The 24,644-nt window shown below is 35.9% G+C and overlaps 1 protein-coding gene across 9 annotated transcripts in view; it reads left to right on the forward strand.

Annotated features, from left to right (window-relative positions):
- The window catches only part of LOC141427549 (uncharacterized), a 181,453-nt gene that overhangs the window by 136,051 nt on the left and 20,758 nt on the right, over positions 1 to 24,644 (forward strand). For 6 of the 9 annotated variants that reach the window (XM_074087091.1, XM_074087095.1, XM_074087098.1 and 3 more), the window contains exons 2-3: positions 15,200 to 15,451; positions 17,138 to 17,313. In XM_074087091.1, coding sequence (XP_073943192.1) covers positions 15,200 to 15,451; positions 17,138 to 17,313 — 428 coding nt within the window. The remainder of the gene's footprint in view (positions 1 to 15,199; positions 15,452 to 17,137; positions 17,314 to 24,644) is intronic. The other 3 variants (XM_074087093.1, XM_074087094.1, XM_074087097.1) reach the window with 1 other exon arrangement.

Genomic DNA, 24,644 nt, shown 5'->3' on the forward strand with positions numbered 1-24,644 from the left:
CGACACAAATACCTATTGCAAAGACTGTGAAGATTGTAATATACACTTATTACAATAACCAAATATAGCAATTTTTTTATGTAGTCCAACAAAAATTCTCGCTTTGCGAACAGGTTAAAAGAATTGAGTCTCTATTTCAAACGAACCAAACATTCTTGGTTCACTATACTATCAGATCATATAGACGTAGAGTGGACTCATGTCGAGTGCACACATGGGATCAATCGGGACTTTTGACACTTTATTCCTAATGGTCTCCACCAAAATTCGGCTTTGTCGGAATTAATGGAAATTTATAGAGGTTGCTCAGATAATCTCGTATGTCAAGGTGTTTCGGCAGACCGACTGGAATTGGTTTCATGCTGGTATCAGATGGGTATATTTAAGGGTCCTGGTGGTCACCTTTGACAGCGTCTGCCAAGCACTTCCGGCAAAAAAATACTGACATATTTCGCTTTTCTGTATCTACCAGTAAATTCCTAACTAATGCCATGGCTGTTATTTCAGTATCAGATGGGTTAAATAATGCCCCTTTTTTCGCACTGGAAGTGACAATTTTTTTGGTACTTTCGGCAATTTCCGCCGCGGCAGACTATCAAATTCGGACTCAGCGTCAGTTTCATGGGAAAACGTTGTGCATTTCACCGCGGTATCAAGTAGGTACGAAATTCAGCAGTCCGCTTTCCGTCTGAGCGGCAAAAAATCTGACCCCCAAAGGTATGCAAAAATAGGTAATTTTGTATGTAGAGTGGACCAAATTTTGTGCCGCTCAGTATATAAAAATATGTCATAACTTAAATTAAGTTTAACATGTAGCCTTATAGTTCTTAGAAATATTTTTATTAATTCATAATAACACTGCAGCTACTGATCATAAAATTATTTCTTCAATTTAACTCATAATATTAAAATATCCGTGAATAAGCCGTGGTGGCCTAGTGGTTTGACCCATCGCCTCTCAAGCAGAGGGTCGTGGGTTCAAAGCCCGGCTCGCACCTCTGAGTTTTTCGAAATTCATGTGCGGAGTTACATTTGAAATTTACCACGAGCTTTGCGGTGAAGGAAAACATCGTGAGGAAACCTGCACAAACCTGCGAAGCAATTCAATGGTGTGTGTGAAGTTCCCAATCCGCACTGGGCCCGCGTGGGAACTATGGCCCAAGCCCTCTCATTCTGAGGGGAGGCCTGTGCCCTGCAGTGGGACATATATAGGCTGGGATGATGATGGATGATGATTAAAATATCTTGCCAAATATACCTACAAATAATACAAGGGTTTTTGAGTTTTAGTGAATCTAAATTATCTAAATCACTACTTATTTAGATTATCTAATATATAAAATTCTCGTGTCACAGGGTTTCGTGACCAAACTCCTCTGGAACAGCTAGACCGATTTTTATGTTTTTTTTGTGTGGATTCGGTAGGTCTAAGAAAAGGCAAACTATTTTTCATACTTCTACGCGGACGGAGTCGCGGGAAACAGCTAGTTACTGTATATTAATACAGTCTGATATTTTACGCATGATGGTATTTTAATATTCATAAATCCATCTTCGATACAGCGATATAAAAGTTGATGAAAATCTGACCTTTTTCCCCTCCCATTTCATCCTTTAATTGACAAAGTTGGAGGATGTAATCAATATCAGCCCAACAGCTGACGCTATATTATGGACAATTAAAAATATATATTTGACCTTTTCAAAAGTTTACAGTAATTTTCGCGACGCGACTATAATATGTAAATGTAAATACACTAACATCGCATCGCATTAGGCTGCTCAAAAATTATAAATCTCTGTCTGTATTACAAAATCTCTGTCTCTCTCTTCTGCCGTGACAGAATCCTCTGCGATTCTTGTTTTACATAGAACTGACCGTGATTGACTCCTATCTCACCTATCTTGGCCATCTCAACGATCTTCTCTCCAAGCTGTTTCTCACCTATCATATGTATGCACCTTAGATACTCCTTCATAAAACCTTCCACCGCTTACGCTCTTACCGCTTATGCTCTTGGCATTTTCTGTTGCGGGGTCTAGATAAAGCTAATCTTAACAATTCTGTTGTCTTCAATTAATTCGCGTTTTGTGCGTTGCAGAACTCCGACTCGCACTTGGCCGGTTTTTATTTAGAAGTACTAACTGACATTTAAATCAATCCGCGTTCAATTTAACAGGACTAAATTGCACATTTATCCTAATTATCCCAGGCTGTGTTTATGAACAACAACTATTGACCAGACAAGTTTAGTTAGTTGCCATTTAAGTAGAATTTATTGTAGGATTAGGGCACGATAGTGGCATCCAATTTACCTCACAGCCTGGCCTGTCTGTCTGAAAGAAGAGTCGTTCGGGAGATACTGTCTAACATAAATTCTCTCGCGTAGGTACGTGGAACTTGTGTTTTTTTTTGTATAAGAATTCTACGTAGCAAACTTAGATTTAAAATGTTTTGCTTCTTAAAGTCGGTTTTAGGAAAAAGATACCACAATAATCGTGATTTGTTTCAATATATTTTCTTAAATATTTAATCATTAAGAAACCATAAAATTAAACATGAACTGTACATTTAGATGAACGATCAAAAACAGTTTTTGCAACCGAAATCGAAACCGTAACATAATTTCGCTTTTGGTTCTAATTTCGACAGATTTTCTGTCAAAAACAAAAGTAACACCCAAACTCCAATTCAATGCCAAACTCGTCAAAACCGAAATCGAAACGGAAAGTTCTGTCGTACAAGTCAACATTTTATACTCTTAGCTCATTTTTAGGGTTCCGTAGCCAAAATGCCAAAAACAGAACCCTAATAGTTTCGCCATGTCTGTCTGTCTGTCCGTCTGCGGCTTTGCTCAGAGAATATCAATGCTAGAAAGCTGTAATTTTGCACGAATATATTTTATGTAAGCTTTGCCGACAAAATGGTACAATATAGTATTTAAAAAAAATTTTTAGGGTACCTCCCATAGACGTAAAGTAGGGGTGATTTTTTTTCTCATCCAACCTTGTAGTGTGGGGTATCGTTGAATAGGTCTTTTAAATGTTAGGTTTTTTTCGATTCAGTGATATGTTTGCAAAATATTCAACTTTAAAGTGCAAATTTTCATTAAAACCGAGCGTCCCCCCCTCTAAAATCTAAATCGCCGGGGGAGAAAAATTAAAAAAAAATCATGATGGGAGTAATCATGATGGTTTGATGGTATCAAACTTACTTACAAGTAAAACTAAAACAGTTAAGTTTTCTTGAGAATTATTAGTAGTTTTAGAGTAAATACCAGCCAAGGTATAAAATAAATAAATATCACGGGGCAATTTACACTAATTGACCTAGTCCCAAAGTAAGCTTAGCAAAGCTTGTGTTATGGGTACTAAGCAACGGATAAATATAATTATATAGATAGATACATACTTAAATACATATTAAACACCCAAGACCCCAGAACAAACATTCGTATTTTTCAAACATCTGCCCTGACACGGGAATCGAACCCGGGACCTCAAGCTTCGTAGTCAGGTTCTCTAACCACTAGGCGATCCGGTCGTCTAAAATAAAATATACCTAAACTTGGAATATTCCGTACAAAATACGAAATCCTTAGAAAAATATTATTTTATTTTTTCGTTATGGCTACGGAACCCTACTTTGGGCGTGTCCGACACGCTCTTGGCCGGTTTTATACTTTCGCATAAGCATACACGGTACTCGTAGTTTCCCACCATGCCTTGAGAAAATCTTCGATTGTATTAGTAAATTCATGTCTAACTAACCATTAATTAAACATCTGTCAATTACTCGACCAACACGATCGGCCCTCGTCACCGTAAGCGTCTATAAGTCAGCGGCTAACATGAACCACTGGTATCGGAGAGTAATAACTTATTTATCTCCTTTACGACTTACTAATAAAAGAGTAATTACTCAATGCATATTTCAAGCTTGTGATACGTACGGCATTTAATATCAGTGGATAAGATTAAAGCGGTGACTACTGGGGAATCATTATAATAAGATGGAATAATGTATGTTTTGCCCGAAGAGATGATACGTTTTCAACGCTAATTAAAAAAAAAGTGGAACAATAAGACTTGGTATAGGTTGGTTATGCAACGAACGGTATTTTTTTTTAATCTAGGTAATTCACATTTGATTTATTTTTGACCAAATACATAGACCGGTCTGTAACACAGATTTTTTATTTAATTCTGATTTTTGAAGTAATTGTGATTTGGCTCACAACTAATTTATTTCAACAGCTTTATATGATTCACAGTTGATTATAAAGACATATTTTCTACATAATGTAAACCGCATTTTTTTTTTCAATAAGCTCCCGTTATTTTGACGCAACTACTAGTATAGTAGTAGAAAAAACACTGATGAAATATCGCATGGCTCGTAATCATGGTCTACATTTTGTACATTTGTTTTTATAAACAGTCGAGCCGATACGAAATAAATCAGTCATTCACAACTCTCAAGCATCAACCCATCTGCAATAGTGACAGCGCTAAAAAGGATACCGTCTGATATCCGTTCACTAACATCGACTGGCTACCAAAATAACTTCGTTATTCTTGCAAAACAAATGCACAATAAGACAAGGTTCCGCATGCCAGCTCTAGATTTATAATGCCCGTCACCTGCCCCCGGTGGATTCAGGCTCATTCATGAGGTGTCTTGTTAGGTTTGCGCTAGCTTGAAGGCTTGAATGGCTAGTTTAAATGTGTGAAGGTAAAATTAGGCTAAAAGGTGATATTCCAAGTAAAATATTGCTGTCGGGTGCGTTTAAAAATTAAAATTGAAATGCCGAGATTGTACTGAACTCCGGAATACAAATCCCCACAAAATATATCTTAAATTTACGAGGAAAATTGTATGGTATTACTTTAGTGGTTGAGATTTTAGGTTTTTACATACAGCAATCACCCTACATCTCAAGTTATAACTATTAACAATGTAACTATTTGTCAATAATCATTCATTATTATTTTCGAAGGATTGGTTTTTCTCAGCTCTAGGCTTATCCACCAAGTAAATGTAGCAAGAGTTGTATAGAATATATTTTTTTAAGAAGACTAACTAACTTTCTCACTAAGTATTCTGCATGTATTAAGAATTGCGGCTTTTTTAAAATTGTATAAAATGTATGATTTTATGCCTAATAATTTTAAGCTATGGTGTAGGTGCTTTGGGATGACGCCATTTGTGGATAGGACTATTATTGGAACTACGTACACTTTTTATTAGTTCCGTTTACTCGTACTCCGTCACCGTTAGAATAAATATCGAGATAAAAAGTAGCTTATGTGTTATTCCTGACATTTCCTCTAAATCCGTCTGGTCGTATTATTGTGAACGACATTAAACATACTCGTATAATCTGGCTCTAAATTGAATACTCCAAAGCATCATTGTTTAATATGAGAAAAAAAAACCGCTAAATTTGCATCCGTTATCTTTTATCGTAATTTCGGTTCCCTGCCACTATATTTCTAATAGGACGACACTTTCTGTATAAATTTCACACAAAGGGCGCCACGTTTTCCGTTAAACGGCAGATTCCACATTAGATTTTCCGATTCGAGTGCCGGTTTTAAATAGCATTACATTATCCATTGTGTTCTTGCTTTTCTTGTTGTCTATGTCTCGGTGCCGCGTTATTTTAACTTCGTGATCTCTTAATAGTGTTTGCTATGCACACTGCTGAATTAAATTGATTCTGAAATGCTGCGAATAAGCTTTGATTTGTTTTATTTCTATGCCAAGTAAGATGTGACTTTAAGCATATGAAGATAATGTTAGTGTAGAAAACATCTATGACATTTTGTAGTTCGTTTTTTATAACATACATACAGGCTAAAAAATATTAAGTTATGTAACGTTTATATTACGAAACTAAAATTATTTATGATTTTCGTCATTACCTGTGCACGTCGTTTTCATCATTGCCCATCATTGTCAGTCCCAGTCCTCAGAATGAGAACACGTAACATTTTGTGATCATGCTAATTCTCTGTTGTTTTAGATCACACCATTAAATATTATCATTTCCATACCACTACTATAATAATCAGTTTATGTACATAAAATTTTATTATTATTAATTTACTTGATGAAGTCCCTGAAGCTTAATAAAAATTATTAGAATTATTAATGAATACATTTTAGCCCCAATTGAAAAATGTAACTTCAAGTTCAACGGTACGCTTATTTATCACCATAACGGTTAACTTTTAACTAACTTACGCGGCAGCATAAACATGCGTGAATGAGTTTATGTGAGCACTTAATGGTTTTACTTCCGGTTAATTAAGCTATCTCTTTTATAGTGACGTTTTACGCTTCATAATTACGCCTCCAAACCCTTGTGAAAGTCACAAGTTAAAGCCGAGGACATCACTTTTTTTTAGCGTTCTGTAGTCAAAGTGGAAAATGTAACTTATAGTTTTTGCCTGTTCGTGACGTAACAGAGTCGTATTCGACATTTCTAGAAATTTGTAGAGTGAACCGTAAATTGCTTCAACTTTGCCCTCTGGCCCCAACATTGCCTGATTCAGTTTAGAGTCGATAACTAGCACCCTTCTAGGTTTTTAAACTTTTATCCCCCCGTAATAATAATTCCCGTGTAGATAAAAGTTTAAAACCTATAAGAGTGCTAAGTTATCGAATCTAAATCGAATCAGGCAATGTTGGGGCCAGAAGGCAAAATTGAAGCTGTTTACGGAACACAATGATATTTTGCTGCATGACTATTCAAAATGATCTTGACACGCGCTGGAGCGGTTTTTGTATAAATCAATTTAATTTGTTGATAGTAGGCCGGCACAGGTTGACTCCATAACTGTATGAGATTGGGAGACTATACATCTCCAATATTTTTTTTTTTCATTTTATGACGGTGGAAGCTTTCTACAGTTCCACTGAACGTAGAGATTTTAGTTTTGTAACTAAGGACCCCATACATTCCTGTATTAATGTCTTGCAGCGCAGTAGTTTAAAAAAATGACGTGTAAAAGTGCCCATTGTGGCCTATTTTCTGAAAAAAAAATGATTTTTGAATTTACTAGAGATTCTACTTTTTTCGATAATTTCATATTAGTAGAAACAAATTCAAAATGCATATAGGGACGCTGTTTTGCAATACTGAGTCAACCCACTGTCATTTTGCAATACAATGTCATTTTTTTTTATCAAATTATTTTCTAAGGGTTGACATTGTATTGCAGAATTAATCAGGGTTGTCACACTGTTGCGTAACAGCGTCCAGAGCTGTTCTTGAAAAAACCATAACAGTAATTTAATTTGATTAAATGGTCAATTCAGTTCCAATAGGTATTATATCCTTACTAATATTTTAATGTGAACTGTAGATTAAATTTGGAATATTTATTACCTACTGTTTTTTTAGTGTTTTTTTGAACTAATATCGAATATTTATAAATAAATGTTTCCTTCTCTCTCGCTCACTCTCTCTCTCTCCCTATCTATCTATCTATTTATCTAATAAAAATAACAAAAGCGGTCATTTTTTACTTCAATGGGACTCTTCCTAAAATTATCAACTATTCTTACTTCTTTGATTGTTCATGATAGACACCTACACGCCCATACCATCGCATATGAATCACAAACTCTCCCGGTTATCATTACAATCGCATTAGATAAAATTAATAACGCCGCTCGGGTTCACTGAACCCGAACACAATGGGTATAATGGTGCTTCAAGCGGACAGTCTGACTGTCACAGGCGTAACTAGACTCGAGGTGCGTCTAAGGGTATGTTCAGGCTACGCTTATTACTAACGAGCGTTTATGCGTTTATAGGTGCGTTCACTTGGAATAAAGTTTATGTACCATTAGATATCGAAAACTTATTTTAAACGCAACTTTTGATAAGTTTAAAAGTGTCACGCTGCGGTGTTTTTATACACCTGCGTCTTGACGTCATCTTGAGTCTTAAATTTGTTTCTAAAATAAAGTAATTACTGGAAAGTAATTGAACACCTGGGCCGAAGCCGTATCCGTTCGAATAATGTGCTTCTTTGCTTTTCTTAAATATTTTATCTAAGCAAAAGAACACTTGCTCTAACCGTCTAATAAAATGGAAATAAATTACGAATACACTGTCATTAAATACAACCGTTACTGCAACTACACTGATTAACAGCATGACTAAAGTGTATAGAGTTACGGCTTGAACAACTGCGTGCGAACGACGGTACGGTGAGCGTTTCTTCAGGTATTGAATGCGTGTGCTGCTAGGTAACGACTGTGCGATGCGCGGTTCGGCCAAAGGCACCTATGCCATCACCGACGATGAACGAACTAGAGCTACAAACTAGACATGAGTTGGCGAGCAGCGAGATGCGAGTGTGTATCCAACAGTTTTGTCGCTGGGCTCTAAAAGAGTGCACGGCACGAGTGTTACTAGCCATTACTTGGACTGTAGAGTAACCGCTGTTTGTTCTCTCGGCGTGGTCTCTGCCAAACGAGCATCGCTGAGCTAATTTTATCTTTGATAGCTCGTTGCTGCGACAAGTAGAGAGAGAGTTCTCGCTAGCAGTGTGAACAGCCAGCGATCAACTGTATTAACATCCCTCTCTTTTGAGATTTATATCTTTTGTTAGTTTGTTGAGCGAGAATATAGTCGATAGCGGTTGAACATGTGCCCAATGAACGAAGCAAACGTTCGCAGCGCTGCTGGTCGCACATAGTCGTGGCTGGGCAGTTAAGGTGATAGTAATTGTCCTCTAACACTACCCGTTTACTGCCGCTTCTTTGTAACGCGAGTGTGCCATGTACTTACAATAAAGCGTCCCGGACCTGTTTTATAGTTGCCTTAATAGTTGCATCTGTTCGTGATAAACATAAATTGTAAAGTACTTGTGCTATTAATATAGATGGTTTTGTAAGTACGGCTTAAGCACAACTACTTACCTGAGTGTCTTACACAATAGTGCTACACTACAAAGTCTAAGTCTTCGGAGAATTGGTATTAATATTGGTATGAAAATGAAAATTAATCAACGAAGCAGCCAGAAGTAAAATGCAAGAATGCTAGATTAATAGTTTCTTGGTAGACTTTTGTAAACAACAAAGTTAAAGATTACCTTAAGAAGACAGTCAACTTCCTCAGCGACAGACGAAGCGAACTTCTAGGCTTCGGGGAAATTCGAGATTTATAGGTAGAGCTAATAAATGCGATCTTATCAATTTGAGTACATTCTGATAGATTGTAATTAGAAAATCATGACAACATCATTCATCGTTATATCAGCCCTAGGACGTCCACTGTTGTACATAGGCCTCCCCCATACCCTTGGCAAGAAATTTTAAAATTTCTACCACTTCTGTGTAGTTGTGTAAAAACCTTCAGCGCTTTGTTTCATAAGTATTTTTGGTGGATCATTCAATCTCTGCAAGAATCTGCAAACAAATATGCCTTCATTTAGTTAAGTTTTTAATCTTTAAGTGATTCCCACATTTGACCAAAGAAAACTGGAATCTTGTATCAAAAGTACCATCACTATCTGCATTAATCATAATCATACTACAAGAATGCTTCACGCTGTTGCTTTTTGCTGACACCCCTCCTTACTTGCTCTTAAATCTTATTAACATTTAAATTGCTACATAAAAGGTACTTTCGCATACCTTAGTGTTCCAGGCGGGAACCTGCGTAATAAATTTTGTATCATGCTTAATATATTAACGTTTTAGGGAAGTGCAGAGGGTATAAATGTATCTACATAGTTAAAGAGGAACAAATATACTCAATGTCGTTAGTCTTAAAAATGATGTAACTATGATTTTATTGGAGGATTTGAGGAGGATTTTACTTCACTGGATTATCTATGAACTCTGATTTTGTTTTCGATTTATTTTTACAAGCTTTTATTTAGTTTCACTTGTCCTGTTATCTGTCTGTCTGTCTGTAATCAAATCTTGCAAGTTAAATTCTACCAACTTTCAGTAGTTGGACTGACTTGAAATTTGGTACACATGTAAATTGCGTGACAATACAATAATCTGGTAGTGACATCCTGGTAGTCCGGCCAGGATCGTCTCCACAGGACGGAACTCTTCAACGGTTAATAGCATCGACTAGAAATTTGGTAAGTATGCAACTGTAGTTTGGGTGACAATACAAGTACAACCAACAAAAACTACAGTCAGCAAAAAAAGCTTGTATCAAAAATGAAATGTTTTCCCAAAAACTTATTTATTTTTATGTGTACTGCGTGATTTTCTTGTTATTATTATTATACAGGTAATTTAATTTGATCTTACTTTTTATACCATTAATATGTTTTCAGACAGTAAACGTCTTCCTTGCTGGCATACTTTATATATTTTAACGTACCAAGTATCGTATTTGATGAGAGCTTTTGTTAAAGCTAGATATTATTAACAAATCTTTCACGAATATCGCAGAATTCATTTTCAGATGCCGTAAAAGCGATTTTTAGAGGTTTTATCATTATTATGTTGTTGAGATTTAGGTTAAACTATTGCTCAAAAGCAATACAAATTTCGAAGAAAAGGATAATATAGTAAAATGAATTTATTTAGGTAGTACAACAAGAACAAGTTGGCTGCGAGTACCTAAATTTGACTTCGAAAAATATTTATTATGTATATATATTTTTATGATTACCATGTATCCCACTAATATTATGACGACTGGATGGCCAAGTGGTTAGAGAACCTGACTACGAAACTTAAGGTCCCGGGTTTGATTCCCGGCCGGGGTAGATATTTGTATGAATAATACGTAGGTATGTTTGCTCTCGGGTCTTGGATGTTTAATATGTATTTGTCTATATAAGTATGTTTATCCTTTGCCTAGTGTCCATAGTACAAGCTTTGCTTAGTTTGGGACTAGGTCAATTGGTGTCAAGTGTCCCATGATATTAAAAAAATATATATCTATATTATAAATGCGAAAATTTGTAATTCTGTTAGTTTATCTGTTTCGCATCTAAACCGCTGAACCTATTTAGATTAAATTCGGTATACCTGCAAATAGTTTTAGTCTCGGCTAAAAATTGCATAGTTCTCGCGGGATAGAGATAAACGAATTCTACGCGGACGAAGTCGCGGGCAGCAGCTAGTTTAAAATAAATCAATGTTACACCGAAATTAACAAATTAGATGCGTATTTCATCACATTGTGGTAAAAACTTAGACGTTTAACTCTACATAAACTAGTCTTAATGATAACGTTAAATAAATAGTTAAAGTGGACTGGAAACTTACTTACCCGCCATTAATTCGTGAACAACTAACTACCGTAAGCAGATTTAAATGCACGGCAAAAGTTTAAATTTATGTACCGGACGCGGTCTTCAATTAAACTTGTTATAATGAAACTCAGGAAAAACGGAGTAAATTGCCATGGAAGCGAGACGCAAATAATTCCCAAGTTTTGCAATTTATACTCATTTTAAAGTAAAGTTCGATGGCGTAGACGGACGTTTCGGGGGCCCATCGCCGGCGGAATCGATTATTTCGCTGCTCTGACTCTTTCAACGGGACAGCTGAAAATTGTCTTCCTTGTTTGTAATATAATTTGCTGACGAACACTGAATACGAAACACAAAACAGCTGTCAATTTCGAATTGAGATTGTCCAATTTACAACAAGGTATGGTAAATTAAAAACCATTTGGGGGAATGGGCTGTTGAAGCGTATCGCGTTTCCCGCGATCATTTTCAGACAGAATTGTGAATGTTGCGAGCTATTTTTTGTGAATGGCACTTTTTAACAGATTGTTAAAACATTCATCTTACTTCACTTTATACGGATCGGTTCTGCGCGAATATAAAACTGACATCAGACACTTCTATTTCAAATCCATTTGAACTATTTATATGAAATCGAAGAGGAACATTGGGTTTTATTGTTTCGGTTGAATTGCCTTTCTTCTTCGGTTTGTTTTTCGTAAACATTCCAGCTGTCGTTGGCAGACCATCCAATGAACTCGTTTCTATTCGCTATACGGGTGGACGTGGTCTAAATATACCATTAAAATTCAAGAACAGTTACTATGTTTTGAGCAAGAACTTTTCGATCCATTTTATCTATTTTATTTTATTTCTCTAACATGTGGGGCTTATGTGAAAGTAGATTTAAAGATTTATCCTGTAGTTTTACAGACTTAACGTTTTCAAAGTTTCATAATGAAGCGTCAAAATCCAACAAAGTGCCGACGAACTTCTTTCATTGAGTATTCACAAAGCAACTGCTCTCAGCTAAGCTTTCAATCAAACTGGATTTCCACCAAAACAATAAGCCCTTGCCGCATCAAATTGCGCGGAGTGAGTGCGAAGGCAGGTCCCGCGAGCACTTTCTCATGCAAAAGTCGAACCGTTACTTTAATTCTTAGCTGGAGCACTTGTCGGTTTTACGAGCGTGGAGCGATTTAATCCACTTAAAACGCAGAGCACAAACTCCAAGCCGACAAAGCTCTCAGCCGCTCTCATTTAAAAATGGAAATAAACCCCCGGCCATCTTTGACTCGATGCGCGGCCGCTGGTTGAATTCTAAGTGCGGTTCTCCATTGATGCATTCGCGATTCTATTTTCACTTGGCGCAGACTCGCGCCGCGAACAACGCGGAAATAACAGTAACCATGAACGTAATGACAATAAAGCGATATGAGGTGAGACCCATCTTTTTCATGCACTCCAATTTGCGGGGTCTAATTGAATTAGTTTTATTTTTCTGTTCACAGCTAGGATTCATTTTTGTTGTAGTTAGACAAAAAGCACTAAGCGCTGATGTAACCATGTAAAAAATAGTTACTCCACGGGACTGTTAAGCTTCAGGCCACTTTTCATAATTTAGCCGAGTAATAAAAATACTTGTGGTACAGAGTTCAAAAATACTGTCATTCAACTCGATTAACTATCATTAGACGGCCAAATTATAAACAGTGACTTTATTTTTCATATTTTAATGATAAATATTATGTTTTACATTACCTCTGCTTTCACTTTCATCAAACTCATTAAAACCATAGCGAAATATTTAATAACCCAAATGAAAATCGGCCGTCCTAAATATTTTTAATATTTCGCAGCTTATTTACGCAAGCATCTCAGATAAAGGCGCGAACCGAAATATTTCCACGGAAGCCAGCAATGTGGCAATGTTTATCCAAGGGACTGAGAAATTATTCGCCCGCGGACCATGTCTTCGGTTTTCAGGTCTTAATGAAAGTGTCCGTTTGCGCTGAGATTATTTGGGCACTGTTTATTTTGCTGCTTTATGGCTTTTCCCTGTGCGGTCAATTCGTCTGCTCGATCCATATTCGTTTTAATTTGTGTGCCAAGAATAGTGTTGTGTTCTCTTGTTAGGAGTCCGAGAAGTACGTTAATTGCTGTTTTAATTGCTCAGGCGTAGGTGTTCTGTTTCAGTGCAGCAGTGTTAGTTTGTCTTTTATTTAGTTCTTAAATTTTATGAGATTGTATGCAGCATTTAAGATGATTCAGTGACGCATATGATACAGATAATCAAATATAATTATGTTCGAGGAAGTAACGGTGTTTAGTATACAAACCGTTGAGTTAATTTAAAACAGTCAAACGCTTCCAATTTTAAAATCCCGCCTATAATTCAGACCTTGGTCCTTAATTGCCTCCCTCAACGTTTTCCCCTTTTTTTCGGGTTCCAACGGAAATTGCGTGGAAGGAAGGAATTATTTTGGCCAAATAGGTCTCTAGGTATTGCTAATTACTGACTTTTTACAGTTTGTTAATTTCTCTGTGTCAGTAATAATTGGCAACCCCGTCAGGTGCTATAAAATCTAAAAAAAACATTTAGTTTTATAAATAAAATAACTAGCCGTTACCCGTGACTTCGTCCGCGTAGAATTCGGTTATCGCTATCCCGTGGGAATTATGCAATTTTCCGAGGTAAAAACTATCCTATGTCTCCGGGATTCAAACTATCTTTATACCGAATTCCATCTAAATCGGTTCAGCGATTTAGACGTTATGAAGTAACAAACAAACAAACGGACTTACAAACTTTAGCATTTATAATTTTAAGTGGGATTATTTTTATTAGTTCTGTAGACCTAGACTACACACAGACTAGACTACCTACAACACAGACAACACACAGAGAGACTAGATACAGGCACCTTTCAGTTGCTACCTGCCAGATAATTTAAATAATAATAATAGTTTATTTTGACCATCATCACCATGTTATTAGGTATACAGTGTGCTAGAAAATCAGAAACGGATATTTCGAGGATCGATTATTTTTGCATCGTTGTTAATAATTAGTTTCAATTAAATTAAATAAAAAAAATACAGTTAATGTTAATGCAAGGATGATTATTTTTGGACGGAATGGTATACAATACAATACAATTACTCTTTATTGTACACCAGAAATAGTAAGCGATACAGAAAACAGGTACACAGAGAAAATTACAAGGTAAGCAATAGGCGGCCTTATCGCTTAAGAGCGATCTCTTCCAGGCAACCTTTTTACAGAAAGAAGGAAGGACTAGTTCACAGCAGGTGGTGCATTAACAGTAGATCAGAAAAATTAAAATGCAACAAAAACACATCTACACATACACGTACGACGGACGGGGACGTATTTTTGTATGAAACAAAAAAAAATATTACCGCACAATAAGTAAATAATTTATGTGTATAATTGATTCTTAGATTATTAATTACATACCCTGAAAGTATCCGCACCTAATTTTCTAGCACCTTATATATAGTGTCGGGAAAACTATACATAATTATTCTAAATGAGGAACTTTGTGTATAACAAAATTTAATCCACATTTATTTATCCGTTTAAAAGTGAAGGCGTAACAAACTCGCGCGCACTTACAAACTTTTACATCTAAAATATTAGTAGGATAAGAATTTCATGGCTTAAATTCGGGTTTTGTTCCGCGTACCTTGATTTTAGAGATGCTCTATTTCGGTACAGTTGCATGCGCTATGACATCCACCTAAATATGCCGAAATATAGAGCTTTTCTAAAATCAGATACGCGAAACTAAACCCGAATTTAAATCATAAAATAAGTAATGAGCGCAATAGTCTAAAACATTGTAGGATAAGAATGTACGCAACTAAATTAATTGAGATTTTTTGACACATTACGTCAAATATTTTGCTATCCTACTTTTATGATGAACCTTTCTTTCTTTTCTAGGACGGCGACCGAGGCTACCTAGAAGGGTTAGCGTCGCGCTACGCTGACCTCTTCTCAACCCACTACGGGGACGTATTAGATCATCTGGAAGAACTAAGGCGCCATGAGTGGGAGGAAATGTCCCCTCGAATGAGGGTCCTGGGTGGGCCAGGGACACCTCAGACCCCACCCGGGGTCACCCCTGGGTCCTTAGCTTTAAACAACTTGACCACGTCTCATTCTCAGCCCATTTACGTGCCAGGAAAATACTCGGTAAGTTTTGACCTTGACTTTGTTAGAGGTATAAATAGTGAGCTATATTTAGTAGAGTTCAATTTCGTTAGCTGAAAATAAAGGAATGGCTGTGTGGGCTGTTTTGACGCGAAGGGTTTTAACAACAAACGAAAGTTTTTGTTTTCTTTTAACAAAATATTATACTTACCTAACCGTAAAAGCGGTTAAGTTAAAGTAATAGTTAATTATTATTGTTCTGATGGAACATTTTTTTGGTATGAACTTTTTTTATGCTTCGTTTTTCTTCGTATTAAAACATTATGTTATAGAAAATGTGATCAAACAAATATTTTTTTTTTCTTTATTTCTAGTAAATATGAAAACTCGCTAATTGACAAGATTTCATTTTTTTAACATCTTTTAATTACTACAGGAATCGAAAGAGTTTTGCCTCCTGAACATGGGAAAATATGTATTAAAATTGATTTCTCCATATTAAAAAAAAAAAAAAATGTCTGAATTTGCCAACACTACAACAGAATAGATATGTTTTCTTTGCCTTTATCACCAGAAAAATGAGCTGTGATAATTTTGATATTGTCTTTATGCAACGTCTACGTCAGATTTACGTGATCTCTTTTTTAAGAGACTAGACAAAAGTAATGGATCTATTGTGTCGTAGTTTTGCAGTTATGCCCTTTTAGAATAAGCACATCTTAAAAAAAAATTTAATAAATTAATTAATAGTTGTAGCGAAACTTTACAAATATCAGCGTTTTTCTCTTTCCAAACAGAATACAGAGAACGAATCAAATTATAGTCTTAGAAATATGAAATCTTGTCAATTGTGAGTCGAACTCGCACACTGAGGGTTCCTGACAAATTTAAAACAAAAAGGAAGCAGTTACTTTTGCGCTCTACAAAAATGCCCTTTTATAAAACGAATATTGGTAATTTTGAGATTCTTTCTTCTTTTATTTATTGATAAAGTTCGTGACTTTTTTTTAAGGAAGTATAAATTTTGTATGAAGTTTTATAAAGGTAGCAACATATCTTGTAATCACGTTTGGCAGACTTTTTTAGGACTCAAAATGATATTTTGCATTAATTTGGACTTTTGATGGAGTTGGGTGCATAATATATTGACTGCAGGATATATGATATTAAATTGGACTTGAAATCTCTAGGCCTACGTACGGTAAAAACAAAAACGTCCGTCCCTCCTTCTATTTGTATATACCTGTAACTTTATCAGCACAATCCAGGTGTTTCCATCCTAACTGTGGTAACCAAAAAACTTACATAATAGGGTAGAGGTACTACTGGTTATACTAAAACGTGAAATTTTGTACGAAGGTAGCTCTCATGGCATACAATACAATACAAAGATTCATTATTGTACAACAGAAATAGTAAGCAAATCATAAGAAAAACATAATAAATAAGGCACGTCTAAAAATCTTAATTGTATGTATTATGTTTCTCTGCCTGTGTCAGTAACCATGTAAAATAATCCCACACGGTATACATTTTGCTTTGTAGAGGTTTTGAGTTTGTCGCGAAGTTGTTTGTTATTAAATTACTCCACACAGCACATTTTAGCGTTAACTTACAACCCACCAAAACCTAGCAATACTGTAGCAAAATTAGAAAACCTTAGCATTCCTTTCTTCACTAACCACTTCATCACCATCTAACCTAGACCTTTATAACATACCAACGCAGTATTGTGTTCAACAGCCCTCGAGCTGCCTTACGGACAAGGAAGAAGACGACATCTACGGCTTCGGCTACGGCGTGTTCGGCAAACAGATGCTGCAACGGCAGCAGCAGCAGAAGCAGTTGCTGCTCGCGCAACCAACGCAACCATTGATACACAACCAGCAACACAATTATCAGAGGTATGAAAAAAATACGATTTTTTTAATAGCCCTGTATACTGTCACACAGCTGGCCAAGTTATAAAATCCCGATCTGGCGCAATGTTAGGCCAACCAATATTACACAACTTTTTGTTAGTCGATCGTACAATAACGTCTCAACTCAACCGATTAAGATAACATTTGGTTTATATAATTTGAGACCCTGTTAAGGCCATAGGATAATGTGTCTCCCCTGAAATTGTAAAACTAGCTCCCGAGCGCACGCGAAGTATCGGCCAACGATATTTGGTGTGGAGATGGTCTGAGATCCTGAGAAGGACATGGAATAGTTTTTATCCTGGAAAATTATCTAGTTCCGACGAGCGTGATAAACAAATTCTTCACAAACGACAGTAACAGCTAGGTCAGATGTTAGTCGGATGTCATAAATTTTGATACAAACATTGTCACCCATTTAAATTCGACAGCCTTAAAAGAATACCATGTTTTTCTTATAACCGTTATTGATTTAAACTAAAATAAAAATTCAAAAGCAGAAGTCGATAGAGATAAACATCATAAATACTGTCAATCGGTCTATTTAAAGTAGTCTTCATCATAAATATTTTTAACTGAATAAAATGTTATTCTACGAAATTGACAATAACTTGCCATACGATTCTTTATAGGAGTACGACATATTATAGGACAGCTATGGAAATTTAGCGGTCAGATTATATCCATTCGCAATTTAACGAGAATGCTATGGGGCTGTGTCATAAATTATTTTGACTTTAACAGGTGTACTCGTTAGATAAGCTTTTACGCTGCATGTTTAAAGCTTAATCTAAATTGAAATCAGACATTCGATTGGCGACAGAAGCTCTGGACCCTGAATAGTTTAACTTAGCCACATCGTTGATAAACTGCCAGTGATTTACATCCACGGAACGGGTTTCTAGACTTTTAAAGTATAGGATGTCATAATGTTAAGGATATATTGGAGGCTATTTATTTTATAACATTGACTGCTTGTTTACTGTATTGCTTTCGATTTATGAGGGAATGCGTTTTGTTTTATGGCAAATAAAACTTGACACATGAACATCATGCATTTAAAACTAGTAGAGGCGTAACAGTCATGCTTTTTTTTATCCAACCAGAGTATTAAGTATGCGTTAAAATCGGTAAATATTATTTAAGTTTCATAATGCTGCATTGAATAACTTTTGATGATGATTGTAAGTAAATTTGTATTTTATAGTATGGACTACCGACTTTTACTCGACGTCTTTTGCTCTCGATAGCTCAGGCTAAATATAGATTCTATTGAGGTAGTTCAGGTAACAATATACAGGGTAATAATAAAATCTTGACATATAAAATTAACTCTCGAGAATCCATGGCCCATATAAATGTTCGTCTAAAGCGTTAAAACAGTTTGCGCGTTCGTCACGGGTATAGGTTATTCTTAGGTTTAACGGTATAAAACTAATACTATTTTTTAACTCATAATTATGATTCTGCTGATATGACGTAATTGCTTACAGCTAACATACACCAAGAATCTCTTGTTAATTAATAAGTACCTGACGCAATAATTAAACCAAACATCTAATTTCACTTTAACTATTGCGTACTTGCTAAATAAATTTAAGCTAACAGACAAGCGGAGAGTGCAGAATACTAAGAAATAATACCAGGACTGAGATATTAACATTTTTTAACTCATCATTATGATTCTGCTGATATGACGTAATTGCTTACAGCTAACATACACCAAGAATCTCTTGTTAATTATTAAGTACCTGACGCAATAATTAAACATCTAATTTCACTTTAACTATTGCGTACTACTTGCTAAATAAATTTAAACTAACAGACAAGCGGAGAGTGCAGAATACTAAGAAATAATACCAGGACTGAGATATTAACATTTTTTAACTCATAATTATGATTCTGCTGATATGACGTAATTGCTTACAGCTAACATACACCAAGAATCTCTTGTTAATTAATAAGTACCTGACGCAATAATTAAACCAAACATCTAATTTCACTTTAACTATTGCGTACTTGCTAAATAAATTTAAACTAACAGACAAGCGGAGAGTGCAGAATACTAAGAAATAATACCAGGACTGAGATATTAACATATGCGTCATATTTAGTGGTGTGCGGAGCTGTTGAAAGATTTAGCGTATTCAGAAGGAACACAAGCGGCGTGAGATGGCATGAATGTGAAATGGATGGATGTGAAAAAAAAGACATTTTTTTGTGATTTATGTCTTCTGCTATTTAATGAAAAAATATTACTCGTACACAATTAAATAATAAACATCGGAGAACCGTGTGTGTTTCAAAAATCTGTTCAATTTAAATTCAGAACAATAAGAAGGCCACAACGTACCTATCTAGAAGTTAAATTTTTGAACATAAATACAGTGTAGACCCTACACAGCTCCGAAATGTATTGATGGCACTGTAAAAGATCCCCATTTATAAATAAAAAAAAAACATATATATACGCGGTACGGAATACCGAGGACCTGGGTTCCATTCCCAGTGCTGGTATTATTTTTCTGGTTTTTCTTTGCATCTATATTTCAGTTTGTATTTTCATTTTAGGTTTTACGGGATGACCGTAAAAGTAAAAATTTCGAATTGAAATAAAAAATACAAAAAGATTCCAAAAAAACAATCTTAAACATATATATATTTTTAATAAAATGTATGTACAAACGTGTAAGGCCACAGTAATCAGCCACTCAAATAGAAAGGTGACAAAACAACACGCTCTTTCTCCACCAAACATTCCCAATGCAAACTCGAGCATTGGAAATAAATGTTGGTCGCTAACGTCGTTTGTACCCCATAAACTTGTTCGTAGGGAAATCTACAACTGGCGATGTCACGATGCCGCCTACATCGCGTTGTCCAATGATAATTAGATCTTCAGCATGCTATTCCTAATGAATTACCTCGTAAAATCAGCGATGGTGAACATAGATGTTTTGTGGCTCGTAAAGTATTATTTAGTTATCCGTTTAGACTGGTAGGCGAAACATGTGGGCTGTGGTTTTGATTAACTATCAATTAAAGTTTATGATGTGTTTTAATGACTTAAATATGGTAAAGTTTACGGTTACTTAAACATTTGGAGAATTTGTTATTCAAACGTTTTCTTTTTAACATCGATAGTTTACGAGGCAAAATATTGATACTTTTATGTACATACTTAAGTAAAAAATATGTATTCTATATATTTATGTAAAGTATACAAGGTGTACAGTATTTCAAAAGGTGGTTAGGTTACCTTGTTTGAATAAGTTTTTTTTTTTTCATGATTTCGAAATTGTGCTTCCAAAGCTTTTATACGTAGAGCTTATAAAACCTACAATAATTCAATTTTCGAATTAGATATATTCAATCTTTCTCTTAACAGGTTTAAAGTTGTTGTGTCAAAACATTAGTTTAGTTTTGTTCATCTAAATTACGAGTATTGTTTACTTGCGTTTTTTTTTGTACCTACGTGTTCTACTGTATAATTTAATAGTGGCATATTTGCTGGTCAGTGTTTAATTTAAGTTATAATTGTACCGGTTTTGCCCTAATAAACATTGTAATTCACACTGTAATTTAGCAATTCAATGGTGCGTGTGAAGTTCCCAATCCGCACTGGGCCCGCGTGGGAACTATGTTTTTACAAGAGTTTTTAAATAAACTAACCTAACAAACATTCTGTAGCTTCCGAAATTATTTTATAACAAAATCCGTACACTTATTGTCTATTTCTCGTAGGTTTTGAAAAATAATGCTCACGTAATGCCCTTTATTTACTTTCTCATTCTAATCTCATCATCAAAACAAACATAAACAATATTTCAAGAAACAAATTAACTTTCTTAAAGTGCCTGGAACATTCCGCAACTCGTATTTAAGCAGAATCCCTAAGAAACTCCACTAAAGTCTTTAAATAAAATTACCCTTACTCCGCCATAGCATATGGGCTCATCTTTGCGTAACATTCGGCTCACGACGATATTCCAGAAACACTGTGTTCACTGTATTAACACAAAAATTACGATACATGCAAACCCAAAAGTACGGATCCGAGGCCATATTATTCAATGTGCTTACTATCGCAATCGCGTTTACCATCCCTTTCTAGCACTACCATAATACTGTTTAACAGAGAAAATTGGCGAATGTAGATTGTGAGTGCACGCGCGTAAAAGAGTAAACCTACTGGGTGAAGCAAGACTAAGCGACATTTTCATTACAAGCGATTTGTAACTCTATAGCTTCACCAAAACCTGCGTGAATCGTTTGTCGTCTGTGAACTTTTGCGATATTCTTGGTTATGATTCAATGATAAGGTTGGAGAGTTACACTGAAGCGTTAGATGGAAAACTTGGGAGATTGTGAAGGGAACATCTGGCAACGCTAAAACTTCTACGTCCGTTTTGTTAACTTTATACGCTGATATATTTTCTTGCGCGTTCTTTTCTTATCATTCTTCATACATACATTCTCTTGGATAAGAGCTTTAATGACATTCTTTTATGTCCCTAGGCCAGATTACAATGAGAGACAGACGTACAAAGACAAACTTTTCCCATAAAGGGATCTCATCCAGTTAAACTTCAAACGATTATCCGAAATTGCTAATTTCTTTTACTTCTTTCCTAACTTACTACTTTCCTACTAAATATCCTGCTACTTTTATAAATGTGAAGTTATTGTTCACGCGCTACTTAAGAGGCCATAGATCAAACTGCGACTTATAGGTACTGCATTTCTACATTTCATTAAGTTTACACTACTCGTATGTATGTATTTTCAATAGTTTTTTTTTCCTATATTTATTTAACTAGCGTTTTTAAGTCTTAACGTCGTTGAACGTCACATTACCAAATTAAAATTGATATAAACTGAAACATGTTCTAACATGTTCTGCAATAGTCGAGTAAGAATTTGAAATGCGTGAGTTTGATTCATTAAGCACCTGCTTCGAATCCGCACTGAAGTTAAACACTATGAATTTTAAACCTTAACACGTTTAATTTCCCCGCTAACGTATGTAAATTCCGTTTCAAATTATACAAATCGTATTTTCAACAATTAACAAGAACTGCTGACGAAAAGAGTGTGTTGTTTTAAATTTATTAACATAATTTGGATAAGGTGCTTTGGGGTAATTCTGTAAACGGGGTTATTCCATTTATTTAAGATTTCTCCTAAACGTGTTGATGTTTAACCACTGGCAGCACTTAATTGGACGCCTCATTTACCGCTCCTCGCGTCTCTCCAGATGATGCGAGGCGCTGACATCGGTTGGACGTGCAATATATTTTTTTTTAGGTCGAGTGCATTTTCGTGCCAAAAAATTAAATACGAAATAACCCCAACACCGCTAACTCTAAAACCTGATAAGTTACAAGATTGAACTATTAATGTTATGACAAATAATCGTTTTTTGCGAATGACTGTGTCAGTCTAAAAGGCCTAGCTATAGTTTAATTTTTTTTCCCAAATTACCCCTTTAGGGGTTATTCCAGTGAAGTGATTCCCGAAATAACCCCCAGCTTACTTTAGTATGGTAATTGTCTGAGGTATTCAAACTTTCAACTTTTCAAGATTTAGATTTTTTTATTTGTGGTGTAAGGGGGCCAACCTCCATCTATGGACCCCAAGCCAACCTTACCTGCCCGTGGTGCACCCTGCCGTCTAACAGACTGGGCTCTGGCAGCTGGCTGATTGCGGCATAGCTCAGCCAAAATCGGCACAGGTAAGTCCCCGGGCCCCGGATGGGCTGCAGCATCGGCGGTGCAATAAACTGTGCCCTAAGATCGAAAACTCGCATGCCCAGTGTGGGGATTATGGGCAAACCCTTACCAGAATGAAGCGCACGGCAAAGCGATGGTCCCCAGTTCCCGGTCGCCCCGCTATTCCTTGCCATAGTAGCGTTCATGGTAACGGCGGGGCAGAGGATGCTAAAAATCCCAGGCGATCCAAGGCTACCTAAGTAAACTGACCCTGGCTACGTAGAGCGGACGGACTTTTAGGACCCTTCTAGCGCAGTTGGAAGTGGAGCTGGAGAACATAAGGTGGCATATTCAGGAGTTAAGTGAAGTACTAAGTAAAAAAGTTAAGTGAAGTACTCGGGCCACCTTCTGTACTTCCGCGAGGATGATCAAACATCACAGGGTGGCGTAGGGTTCCTTGTTAATAGGTCCCTCTCTAACAACATTAAAGAGCTCTCCAGTGTGTCGAACAGGGTAGCGTACCTGATACTTGAAGTTTATTTAGTTGCATGCATACTTGCTTCTTTGAAATGATTATGGTTCACGCGAGCGAAGCATGCTCACTTGCAAGCTTGCTTAAATGTTTGCTTGCATGCTTGCTTGCTTGCTTGCTTGCTTGCATACTTGCTTGCAAGCTAGCTTAAATGATTGCTTGAATGCTTGCTAGCATGCTTGCTTACATGCTTGCTTGATTGCTTGCTTCATTGAAATGCTTATGGTTCACGCGAGCGTAGCCGCGGGTAAAAGCTAGTTCAAAATATAAAAGTGACATGGCATTTCTAATTATTTATATACTTACTAGTATATTCCCGCGGCTTCGCTCCTCTCCCCCTATTCTGCTATTCGGGGTGGAGACAAACTCTACAATCCACACACAAGATCATAATAATCTGTCCAGCTGTTCTCGAGTTATAAATGGTGTAACTAATACAGCTTTGTTCTATAATGTATGTAGATTTAATATTCCTTTGCGGCAAATTTTGAGAACCACATTGCGTTTGTGGGGTTATTTCGGAATACAGAGATTGAAAAAATCTGTAACTATGGATATTACTAACGAAATAAAAAATAAAAATGAATGGGGTAATTTCAGCCTAAAAAGAAATATGAACCTTGAGCCAAATTATAATAAAGTCCACCTTTCAATAACACGCAGAATAACCCCGCTATATTCCGAAATAGCCCCTGTGCGTAAAAAATAAGTAACTAGTTTTAGAATACCAATATTTCCATAAATCGATCATATTTTAGAAACTTTTTTATATTGTATATAAGATCGATTAGTGGAAACGACAGAAATATCCTAAGACTTTAAATATAATGTACCAACTCGGAGTAATTAACGAAAATTACAATCGTCATGTCAACTCATCAAAAATCCACGTGGAATTACCCCAAAGCACCTTATTTGATTTGCATAATTATGATATTTAATATAATGAGAAATGAAAAATTGGGTAATTTTTCGAATAATCTGTATACTTAGTGCTTTTTAGACGTTGTGCCATAATTTACTATCAATTAATAGTATAATCGTAGTAGATTCATTTTTGGCATCCTTCT

Source organism: Choristoneura fumiferana, chromosome 4, assembly GCF_025370935.1.
Source record: "Choristoneura fumiferana chromosome 4, NRCan_CFum_1, whole genome shotgun sequence".
NCBI classification, from domain to species: Eukaryota; Metazoa; Arthropoda; class Insecta; order Lepidoptera; family Tortricidae; genus Choristoneura; species Choristoneura fumiferana.